General features: G+C 44.4%; 1 protein-coding gene across 3 annotated transcripts in view; it reads right to left on the bottom strand.

Annotated features, from left to right (window-relative positions):
- The window catches only part of PPP2R2B (protein phosphatase 2 regulatory subunit Bbeta), a 342634-nt gene that overhangs the window by 223112 nt on the left and 107374 nt on the right, over nucleotides 1-12148 (bottom strand). The window contains exon 1 of one of the 3 annotated variants that reach the window (XM_080673089.1): nucleotides 6035-7126. The exons of the other annotated variants lie outside the window; for them this stretch is intronic. Within the exon in view, the coding sequence (XP_080529215.1) occupies nucleotides 6035-6104 (70 nt within the window). The 5' untranslated portion in view covers nucleotides 6105-7126. Of the gene's footprint in view, nucleotides 1-6034; nucleotides 7127-12148 lie in introns of those variants that run through there. 3 annotated transcript variants of the gene reach the window in all.

Raw genomic sequence — 12148 nt, 5'->3', positions numbered from 1 at the left:
TGATAAGCAGGGCTAATGCAACCAGTCTCTCAGGGCTGCAGAAGGTGAGTAAATGAGTAAATAACGAGAAACACTTAGGAAAATGACTGGAATACAGACAGTCCTTGTGAAATCTTAGTTCTCTACCCTCAGCTAAGTGTGTAAATTGGACCCTTCATTTCCTCATAAATGCAAATGCCAGAGTCTAGGAATGTCAGTCTACAGCTGTGCTCTTTTCATGGAGCATTACCAATATTTTGACAGGACTGGTCTAATATTATTCGCCCCAGGCTCATTGGTACGTTTCTGACCAGCCCTCATAAAGGGCTCGGGATTGCCCCTGGGGACCTGGATGCTAATAATGAATACTTGCTAGTGATTTTCAATGCACTCTGGTTATTATGTTTAGTAGCGGAACATTTCCCATCCCCAGAAAGGTCATTTACAATAGCATACGGCAGCTTCTGCCCACCTTCCATTTCATATTTTCCTGAGAATAGCAGAGAACTCAAACATTCATCCATATGCATTGGAAACACTATTCTGACCTGGCATTTGCATACAAATATATAAAGCAACTTGAAGAACTACAAGGCAGCTCTCCATCATCACACCACCTCCATTGATTTTTCAAAAGCAGTTTTTAAGTGACTTCCAGTTTTACTCATCATAGATTCTCTCTTTCTTGAATATGTTCCGAGGGAGGGAGGTCAGGGAATTTTAATTCTTCACTTTTATTCTTATAACCCTCAAGAAGCTATAACATTTGACAGATCTCAAGTTTAGAGACCCTTCAAACTCAACCCACCCAAGACTGGATTCTTCTTCAATGGCCATGCAGCGTTATTTGAATAACTTTAGTGTGTGGTTAATTAGGTTTACCAAGGCATTCCATTGGAGGTGCTTTTTGTTACAATTTCTTTATATCAAACCAAGATCAATTTCCATGTAATTTTTCACTCATTGGCTCAAATTCTGCCATAGGTGCTCTTCTCCCAGGCACCTCATCTATTCACACAGCCTTCAATCCCTTTAATATGCATGATGTCCCAAATTATAATCTAATCTAGATCTTTCTTCTGAGCTTCAGACCCATATATCCAACTGCTTCCTTGAGAGTCTCGCTGTGAGACTGGATGTGACACATGCCCCTCAGACTAACCAACTTCCGGAGTCCTTCTCAGTTTCAGGGAAGTGCCCCATTATGCATCCATTCTTATAGCAAAATCCTGGGAGTTGTCCTTGACACTATCTCCATCTACTTCTCCATTTTTGCCTGATTTAGCACAATGAGTAAGTCCTGTCCATTCTTCTTCTACAGTGTATCTCACATCTCTACTGATTGTCCCCATCTCTACTGCTGCCACTGGCCTAGCGTACAGCCATGACCTCCTAATCATCTCCTTGCTTTCACTGCTGCTCACTTCCTGCCCAGCCTGATGACCCCACGCTGCAGAACAGCCAGAATGAGCTTTGAAAAAACAATCCTGATCATATCCACCCGCCCCATCAAAATCTTTTAATGGCTTTCGATCCATCTTTGTATTAAGTCCAAACTCCTTATGTACAACAAGGCTCAATGTGACCACATCCCTAAATACCTCCCCAGTTTCTTTTTCTAACATTTTATTATGAGAATTTCCAAACAAAGTTGAAAAAAAATTACAGTGAATAGCCATTGACTGACCCACCTGGACTTTACCATTTTCTACTTGCTTTATCTTAGCTCTATCCATCTATCCATCCCTCTATCCTCGCCTTAATCTTTCTTGGTTTTGGTGCATTCTAAAGTAAACTGCAGGCTCCAGTCTCATCTTCATCACACTTCCTCTAGTTCCCTACACTCCAGCCATGGTATCTTACCATTCCTTGGACTTGTCCAACTATTTTATATCTCTGAGCTTTGTACAGATTGTCCTTTTAACCTGAAATGCCTTTAGCTCTTGTTAATTCCTGACTCAGCCTTTAGTTCTCAGCTTAAACTTTCTCTGAATCCCCAATCTAAATTAGATCTGCCTTTCCGCTTTACATATGACCTTAGGCACCTTGTGCTTTTCCTGCAAGATCACTGACTACAATTGGTAACCACATATTTATTTGCAAAATTATTTAACATCTACCTCCTCGGCCAGACTGAAGGCACCACGAGGACAGAAACCATGTCTGAACTGAAACATGTCTGCTGGACCGCCTCTGCACAAAGTCAATTAACATTTGTCCAAGGACTTAAAGGCAGAGTGAATCTGCCTTTAATTATTGGAAGGAGCTACATGGAATAATTAGTTCTTCCTTAAATACACACAAATAGTATGGGTTTTTAAGGCCTCCGAGAGAAGACAGAACTTATTTGCTACCAGAATATAACCAGCAAATACATTAAGGCAAATTAATAAATGGCAAGATCCATGGTTAGTGGTTGAGCCCAGAAGACACTGTGGTGAGTTTCAGTGTGACCTCTCCCCTACTCCCACCAGCCCTTCCCTTTAAGATAAACTCAAATCAAACTATTTGAGGAAAAATAGTGCTTGCTATGAAAATGCAGCATAAGTAATAATAACAACAGCTATAATGTATTGAGGACATTTATTGAGGTCTGGCTTTATATTAGGCACTGTCTTCAGTGATTTCCCAGTATTAATTTTTTCTGTGGCATAGGTTCTACTGTTATTCCCATTTTACAGGTAAGGAAACCCAAACCAGAGCAGTTGTTTTAAAATTTGTTTTCTGACTTCCCCTTCTAACCAGATTGCCATTCCTATAAACCCCACCTATTCCCTCTGTAGCCTCATTTGGGAGTAGGAAGATTGATCTAGAAAACTTTTTGATAGCTCTAATGGAGGGGGATTTTCAGTTGGTTCCGACAAGTCTAAAAATATAGAAGGAAAGCCACATGTAGATCAGATAGGTTTGAGAGATGCGCCTCTGGTTAGGGAACTCAGGGTTCTACATTGGGGAAAAAAAACAATAAAACGAGAGAGAGAGAGAGAGAGAGAGAGAGAGAGAGAGAGAGAGAGACCGATCACATTGGGGGGAAACCAATAAAACCAGTGTGTGTGTGTGTGTGTGTGTGTGTGTGTGTGTATTCCAACCCCACCCATGCTTTTCCTCATATCTAACCCCTATATACACTTTCAAATGATCCCTGCAAAGAATTCTACCCCAGATGAGAATACAGTTTATACATAAAGACAAAACCATTGTGATCTTCCCCATAACAGTAGCTCATGGTTAAAGGAAATTGAAGCTGTGCAGAACTTCCTAGTGGAAGATGCTGTGGTGGGTCCTCTGACAGTCTTGGGTTTGAAGACAAGCTCTTGCCTTGATTGTCTGTGTGATCTTGGCAAACCAGTAACATCTCTGGGCCTCTGTTGCTGTCTCATTATTTGAAAATGGAAATAACAGCACCCACTTAGCTGGGTTTGGCTATATTAAAATGCTACTTTAAAAAACTCAGCACAGTGCTTGGAACATAGAAGATGCTCAAAGATGGTAATTTTAAAAGGGGAGGAAAAATAGAAAATGGTAAGAAAGGGTGGTAATTTTAATGCCCAGAATAAGAGTCATAAGAATGTCTTTAATAAATACACCTATGAATTTCTGGAGAGAGAGAGAGAGAGAGAGAGAGAGAGAGAGAGAGAGAGAGAGAGAGAGAGAGAGAGAGGAGAGAGAGGTGGTCTTGGGTAAAAGTGTCCTTCAGCATTTTCATTGCTCTTAGCTAGATAAACTTGCAGGCAGCTACCACTTACAATGCAAATTGAGCTTACAGTCCTTCACACTAACTACACAGCAAAGCCCTTTCAGCTTTAAATAGAATACTGCAGTGTGGAATGATCTGAGCACAGGGAAGAAAGCTCAGAGACAAATGGGAAGGAGATCTGGTAGGAAAAAATCTGACATATCTTGGCAGGTAGGAAAAATATCAAAAGAGAGAGAAAAAAGCAAAGTCTACAGAAGGACCTGGATGCTAATTCCTCAGAAAGTGGGTTTAAGTTAACAAAGGGGAAGAGAACTTTGGGAGCAAACCCCCAATAAAGTGGATTTTAACAAAGACTATTTTCATCTGGTGCCCTTTCAAGCTGTACCAGTGCCTGTAAGGTATTCATCAGAAGAGGGCCTCTTCCTCCTCTGGCCAACATGACTGCATGGATATTCATTCCCTAAAATGAACAGATTAAGACCATAGAGAACTTCCTGCCCTACCTAACTCCTGCTTTTTACAATGTCGAGGTCTAAGAGAGAGAGAGAGACAAAGAGAAATCTGAGAGGTTGATCTAGAAAGGTTTTGGAAAGCTCTTTGCCTTATTTTGACTAAATAAACCCAGACATTTTGTTCAGAATCAATTTACCAAAATGCCATGACATAGGAACAAAGATTAGGTAGTATCTAGGGCCCTTGTGCATTCTCTATACACAGGGCCCCAATCTGCCCATCTTCTCAGCTCAGTAAGTTTCCTTTGCCTGCACTCGGAAGCATTATGCAAGACAGTGGAAGACACGGAGGCAGCCCTCTTCCTTTGTTGCCACAAACAGAAGTGGTGTCCCCAATAAAGCCAACAGACCCAAGGCCAACTTCTTTCTTGGATGCCAGTCTCAGACACAGAGCTAATAATATCCTACCTGGTAACTGAGCCAGTGACAAAGCACTAAGACTGAGGATGAACATCTTACATCTACGTTGTCACCATGCAAATGAAAAGAATCAGCAAGTATGGTGCTTGGTATGGGGGAGGGACAGGCGGAATATCTTAAAAGCCATTTCTAAGCTCCTGGAGGCCAGAGCTCATACAACTCTGCTTAATCTGCTAGCGCCATGGAAATATGAGGCTTGCTGTTCTCCAATAATGATGATGAACAGAGAACATATTTTCAATAGCGCCGGGCAGTCTTTTTATCTAAAACTTCCAAGGATATTTATAGAAAATGCCAGCTTTCCCCCCAAGTTGTGTCTTTTTATTTCTTTCGGAGCTTGAACTCTTTTACTCCCCTATCACATTTCTCTAGTTATCTTGATTTGTTAAATATTATAGATATTTTAGCACCCAAGAATAATAGTCTTAAATTAACACACCTTGCTACATTTTCCTAAAGCACGTTCGCACACATTTCCTCACGTGGATATGACCATGTGATAATGCAACACTTTATATGAGTGGTTAAGGATAAAGGCCTCCAGGTAGAAAATGAAAGCAAAAATACAAAAGTTTTGGTATTTAAAAAACAACAAAAACCTCCACTCTATTCACACACAAAAGGCAGAATGAGTTCCACCTGCTGACTTTTCTCTGCCCGCGTGCACAGCACCAGGCTAATATCAGAACAAGCTGGGAGAGGGAGAGGCGACAATTTCACCTCTTGGCAAAGCTCAGCTTACTGAACCCTTTTGCTTTCTGCTGGCTGTTGATTCAGCAGAAACTACTGCTGCAGAATTCATAATGGTGATTTTTAAAGACCCCACTCATCGCATTGCTCGCCCCACGTGTCACACTAATTCGCTCGCCAGAACACCGTTTCCCCAGCCACCTTTTCATTTCCTGCAAATGCACTTCCAAGGGGAGAGGGGCTCGCCCTTCTGCAAAGGGCCTTTTGGGGGTTTGATTGTCTGAGCAGGTAACCGTGCCAGAGATGAGCCGGCAGGAAATGAAACCATGCCCTCCCTGCAGCCACTGAGAGATGCATCACTCGGCTCAGGGAGGGGAGGACCCGCGGTCCTCTGGGCCCCTTCCTTCTTCTCTCCCTACAAGATCCCCTGCAAACATCTTGGGGGAGGGTTATCTGTTTTCTGGGGGGTCATTTTTCCAGTGGGAGCCCCACCCTGAAAAATCCCGGAGGGCCATTTTAACTCCCGTGGGCGCCGGGTCCACCTGCTGCTGAACACCGGGCTCGCCTCGCGGAGCCCGGATGAATGTGGGGCGCTCCAGCGGCCGCCCCAGCGAGCCGAGCCCCCGCCCCAGCCCCGGATGCGTTTCCGCCACTACGCGCCCTGCAGCCCGCGGAGCACAGCGATCCGCAACTTGCGCCCGGCCCCAGCGGCGGAATGCGGCGGGGCTGGCGTTACCTTCGGTCGCATAGCTGTGGTCGCGCAGGAAACTGTTGTTGATTTTGCGGGTATCAATGTCCTCCTCCATTGACAGCAGGCTTACTTGCGTGGGAACCAGAAGCCGGCAGACAAGTATCCATGATCCCTCCCCGCAGCCAGTCTCACAGGAGAGGGGGGCAGGGGAGCCAGTGGGGCTGCACCATGGTCCGAGCCTGAGGAGGAGACGGGGAGGCGGAGAAAAAATAAAAATAAAAACCCGGCAATGGAGCTGTCACCTCCTCCACTCGGGATCTCCGAGGCTGTGGCGGCTTCTCCCGCGGTGCGCTCACTCCAGCTCCAATTCCCAGCGAGGATGCTGCGCCTGCCTCCGGTGCCAAGATGCGCCGTGCCCCAAGGGGTCTGGTCCCGCCCGCCGCCCTGGAGGCGCTCACAAGCCGGGCTGGGGAGATGCCCAACAGGTTCTCCTCGTTGGCAGTCGCTCCGAAATGCAAAAAAAAAAAAAAAAAAAAAAAAAAAAAGATCCCTCCTCCCCTCGGGAGAGGGGCAGCCGCGACAAAATGGTGCCTTTCTGGACTCGAGCTGCAGGGCGAGATGGCAGGGGCAGGATTCAGGCTGGCCGGGCCCGGGTGGGGGTGCTGGTCCCAGAGGAGGGCGGCTCCGGCGGAGGCAAGGAAGCTGGCAGGGCGCTGGGCAGGGTGCTGCGGCCGGCACCAGCGCACTCACCCTCACACCCACACGCGCGCACTCGCAGCTGCGGCTGCGGCGGCTGCTGCTGCGGCTGCTGCTGCTGTTGCTGCAGGAGGCTGGAGGCTGGAGGCGGCTGGTGCATTAAAGGCGAGGCTCCTCCCAACCGCGTCAGCAGCCCAGGACTCTCCCAGTAGCGGTGGTGGCCGAGGCAGAGGCTGCTGCTGCTCTCTGCGGCAGTGGGGCGCACGCAGCCGCGAACCGGCACCTGGGCAGCCAGCCGCTCGCTTGCAGGCTCAGGTGAAAAGCATTGACGCGCTCTCTCAACCTCCCCCTTCTCGTGCCACGCAGCTGAGGGCGGCGTTTACTCTGCCGCCCACAGCCCCCCGGCTTGCAGCCTGTCTTCGGACACCTGCGCTTCAGGACAGCAAAGAGAAGTGGGTTGGCTTAGGTAGGAAGGAAGTGGACATCCAGGTCCCTTTTGCTCACCCCTATGTGATGCATGCAGTCCTTTGATGGAGTTAAAGGGCAAGGCCTGGGAATCCAAACCTCAACAGAGAGGACAGAATGGGAAAAGAGCTCCTCAGCGCCCAGCTGAAGCCCTCTGTGCTGGGAATAGAAGGGGAAGCAGCGGCCAGAAGTTTTCTACCATCACAGCCCACTTCTTCATTCAAACAGCCATAACTGCAGGCGTTTATGTCTACACAGGCAGAGGGAAGCAGAGGGCTGAGTTATGTATGAATCTAGTCAACACAGTCAGTCTGAACAGTGCCCCTTCCCTCGCCCTTGGCACTTTGTTTTGGGGAAGTGCTGCAGGCCTTCCTGTGGGTTTTGCTTGTGAAGACAGGACACTGCGGGGCCGGCTTACATTTGCTCTCAACATGCCTGGTCCCTCGGAGCCCTGTGCCCACAGAGAGCCACTGCCACCCTGAGGGAATTTCAAAGATCCAGTGAATACAAAAAAAGAGGCCTGTCTTTCTACTTGAAAGAGGAGGAAAATACCGAATTCCCTACCACCCCCTACCCTGCTTCCCCAAGTCGCAAATTCTGTATTTGAAAGCAAAATTCGATCATTATTGTTATGAAACCAAAATCATTAAGTCACTGGAAAGCCAATTTGGAAAAGACATTTCCCCGGCTTCCTGTTGTAGAAGGGATTCGTTTCCACGGGTGTCATTGTAGAAGGAGACATAAGCAAATGTCTTGCTCAGTTAAGCACCTCGAGTTTAGCTAGATGAGCCCAGAGGGACCTGTGAGTTAATTATATACATACAATGCTTCGGCTAACACAATTTACAAAGTATTTGAAGTTAAAAAAAAAAAGTGGGGGTGGGGGTGAGGGAACAAGTCCTCAACTGAGGCTGGAAATTGCCATTAGCTTTCCATGAAGAATAGATGCTCTGGCAGGTAGAAAATGGGATTGTCCCCTTCTCCAGAAAGCGACAGCATGTCTCCGGAAGGACAGATAGGAATATTCTTTGATATGATTGGACGGGGTTCAGCTTGCAAGAGAGTCCAAGTTTTTCTCATCAGGTGGTTAAGTCTTAGGTGCTTGTTTGACTATTTGTTCAAAAGTCACCTATGACATTCCAGTAACAGGTGAAGACTGGTGCAAACTGATTTGATGCTCTTCAGCACCAGTTACCGAGCTGGGTTTTCCATGTGACAAGCTGTGTCCATCACCAAGGCTCCAGGGGTCAGCTCCTCAGTAGTTGTATACTCTAGTTTCTCTTGCAGATTGCCGCAACAGGGGACGGGAAGAAGGGGTGGAGGGGGAAAAAGCTAAGTTCGTCTCAAAGTGGCGAGAAGATATCTTGCTTTGAGTTGACGTGAGCTTAAGTTGCAACAGGAGGCCTTGGAAAAATCACATTTGGGGAATTCTCCCTGTCATCTTCCTGGAACATGTGCTGGACTGGAACAGAGCTGCATGATGAATCCGGTAGGCCCAGGCTGTGCTTGAGGAATTTTCCACTGTAACCAATGAAGGGACTGTCCCCGCCATAGATCAAGCCTCTGGGCTTACTAAACTTGCTCTTCCATGTTCCCTGAAAAGTTCCTCCTGCATTTATTCAACAGTGCAGCCCACCCTCCCTCAAGACAAAAGTTCTGGATTAAGTAGACTCAAAGGTTTCTATTTTGTGGATCATACTTTTCTACTATGAACAACAGGGAACTGGCCCCTCCACCCAAAACCAAGAAAAATAAAGCTTTTGGCTGGTGCTTTAATACAATGACATGTAGTAAAGGAGGTAAGAGACTGAAGGAAGCCCCGTACAATCCTCTAGTCTGGTAAGAGGACTGCATATGAGACCATTTCTCAGAAGACTCACTGACCCGCTTTCTATTCCTCCAACATGTCAGTTCTTTCCTAAAGTGTCTGGCATTTGCACTTGTCACCCCCTGTGTCCCTTCCTTGTGTTCTTGGCATTCCTCAGTATCTCAGCTGAACTGTTCCTATTTTATTGAGAAATACTCTGACAACACCATAGTCCCTTCTGCTGTTTTCTGTCTCTACATCTTCTACTTGGCCTTCTTCATGGCACATTGCATTCTGCAATAGCTGTTTTCTTATTGTTGTTTATCATTTCCAATATATCTCTGATGGTAAGTTTCTAGCACTTAGTAAATGTGCAGTTATATTTATTGAATGGAGGTAAATATTTCTTGAATGAATGAGTAAATTACTGAATTTGTTAGAGTGATATTTAGGTTTAGAGTTCTACCCTTACTAAAATGCTTGCAATAATAAAAAAAACAAAACACAACCCAACCCTGACAACAAAACCTGTTGTGAATCACTAATTTCTAGCCTGTAACTCTATTCTTATTGAAATAATTGTTCCTACTCATTTTTGTAAGCATATGCACAAAATAAAATTTACTGAGCACTTAGTAAATGCCAGGAGTTGTTCTAGGTGCTGGGGATATGGTTAAAACAAAAGTTTCTTCCTTCACAAAACCTAAATTCTATAATCTGAGTTTAATATGTGCTTTTTTAGAAATATAACAAGTGCATATAAATCAATAACTATAGCTATATGTTACTATAGCATAGTGTTCACTGCCAAGGTTCCAATATCAGGCAAAGCTGATTTTCAGCCACTTATTGTGAATGTGAGCAAGTTACAAGATCTCCCTAAGCCATGTGTTGTCGGTGTTTTTTTTTTTTTTTTAATCTATAAATTAGGGAGACAAATACAGGGTTTTCCAAAAAATGTATACACACTTTAACAGCTGATAGCTCCCACTTTTGAAAATGAAATGTATTTTGATAAACACTGCCTGTAGAATTATTCAAAGTGTGTGTATACATTTTGGGGAGACACCCTATACTTCATGGAGTTACTGTAAGGATGAGATGAGATAAGGCTTAGAAAGAATACATTACTATTACTCACTGAGTATTTACTATCATCACCACCATCAATAGTAAACCAATATTTAAGCACCTACTACATCAGCTAACAGGATAGGACTGGATGTTCAGCACCATCAATGCATAAGACGTATATATTCAGCCTCTGCTATATCATGGAACTTAGTGTCTAATTCACAGTTTATGTGAAGGGGGCCACAGGCTTCAAAGGGGTCAGCAGAGGACGCTCTGAAAGGCTGACCTAATTCAGGCTTTTCTGCTTGACACAGAAAAGGCCAATTACAAATACACAGCCTTCTTACGTTACACTATTCAGCATGACAGACAGCACATGGACACATTCTTTTTTATCACCCTTGTCATGGTCCCCTTCCACCCAAACTCCCCATACCCTCCCCCAAGTTAGATTAGTGCTGCCCACCCTGGAACCTTTTAGGTCACCCTGTCCAATTAGCACATTAAATATCTACAATTTTATTAAAACCTTTGACCTCAGCCAGTCTGGAGATTCTTAATATAGGCTTTAGGTGTCAGACAGTCCTGGTTTGTGTCCCCAGCTCAGGCATTTATGAATTTCATGACCTTTGGCAAAGAATCTAACATCTTTGAGCCTCTGTATTTGCAAAATGGAAGAACAAAATAATAGGAACTACTTCATGGGGTTGTTGAGTGGCTTCAGGGACAATGTAAGGAAAGTGCTTACTATAGGCTTGGCCCATTGCCAAGCCTCACTAAAATGTCAGTTCTTCTTCCTAGCAGTGGCTCACTGGGGTCTCCATCTGCAGAGAAATGGAGAGACGCACTGCAAGTCAATCATTCGTGTGAACAAAAGTGACCCAGAAACCTGAATTTTACTACCTATCAATCCATCTTAATGAGCAGCTAGAAACTGGATGCATGAAATTTTACCCTTTTGCAAAAAGCTCCATGTAAGCCACAAAGTCCTGTGCAAATGGAGGGAATTAGGATGATCCTCTCCTGATTTTCACGTTTTGTATGTGCAGAACTAATCACGTGTCTCTACTGAGGAATCTCATGGGATTCTCCTCTAGGATCACTAAGCGCCGAATGCACAGGCCTCTGTGTTGGTTTGTGTGCCGAATGCCCAGAGGATGACCTCTGGAATTTCTAGCAAGGTTTGCAATTCCTCTGTGCATGTTACAGCATGTAATGCCACATGAGTGATCCTTTAATGTGGCATTTAATCTAGGAAAACAAAACATCCCGCCTTTAAAATATTGTATTAATTTGAGACTCTGGATTCTTAATGGACTTTACCTAATAAAATATTCCCTTAATGTAGGGTATTGATGCCACAGGAGAAAAGGTACAGAAATCCAAGAGTCGAGATCAGAGAGCCTGAGAGAAAATATCCTCTTGTACCTTTTCTCATTCAGTGGTTTTAGAATTAAATTTAGGCTGCCCTGCCCAAGACGGTCTTATTTTGTATTATGTTTGTAAGGTACAAGATGAAGATTTACAAAACCAGTTTAACAATACTGTCTAGTACCTGATTACATTTCCCAAAGTAAAATTTCAGTCTAAATTCAACAAGAATATACATTGGGAAATGTAATGAGGTCCTAGACAGTATTTCTTTAAAATGCACCAAACAGTAACACTTTACGGAGTTCATCCAAGGAAAACAATCATGGATGTGGGCAAAAATCTAGCCATAAGGCTACTTCTCAGAGCATTGTTAATGATCATGAAAAACTGAAAACACATCCGAATGACCCACAATAGAACTGGCTAGCTAAATCATAGTGTGTTCATATAATAGAAAATTATTGAGCCTTTGATATAATATTAGTAGCTAATACTTGTTGAGTGTCCATTATGTATTAGGGCTTTAACTAGCATTATCTCATTTAATTCTAACAAAAGCCCTTATAAGGTAAGTACGATTATTACATACATGTTATTAAGGCTAATCAAAATAAATGATATACCCCAAGTCAACCAAATAGGAGCCTGGCTCTGTGTGTTTGTGGTGTGTGTGTTTTGAAGTCACAATAGGATTTGAGGGTCTTTTCCAAACCATCCACCACTAGATTCTGATTTGTCCCTCT

The sequence above is a fragment of the Plecotus auritus genome (assembly GCF_963455305.1).
Source record: "Plecotus auritus genome assembly, chromosome: 6".
In the NCBI taxonomy this organism is placed as follows: Eukaryota; Metazoa; Chordata; class Mammalia; order Chiroptera; family Vespertilionidae; genus Plecotus; species Plecotus auritus.
The sequence above is the reverse complement of the archived record's forward strand: the minus strand, read 5'-3'. Positions and strand labels throughout refer to the sequence as shown.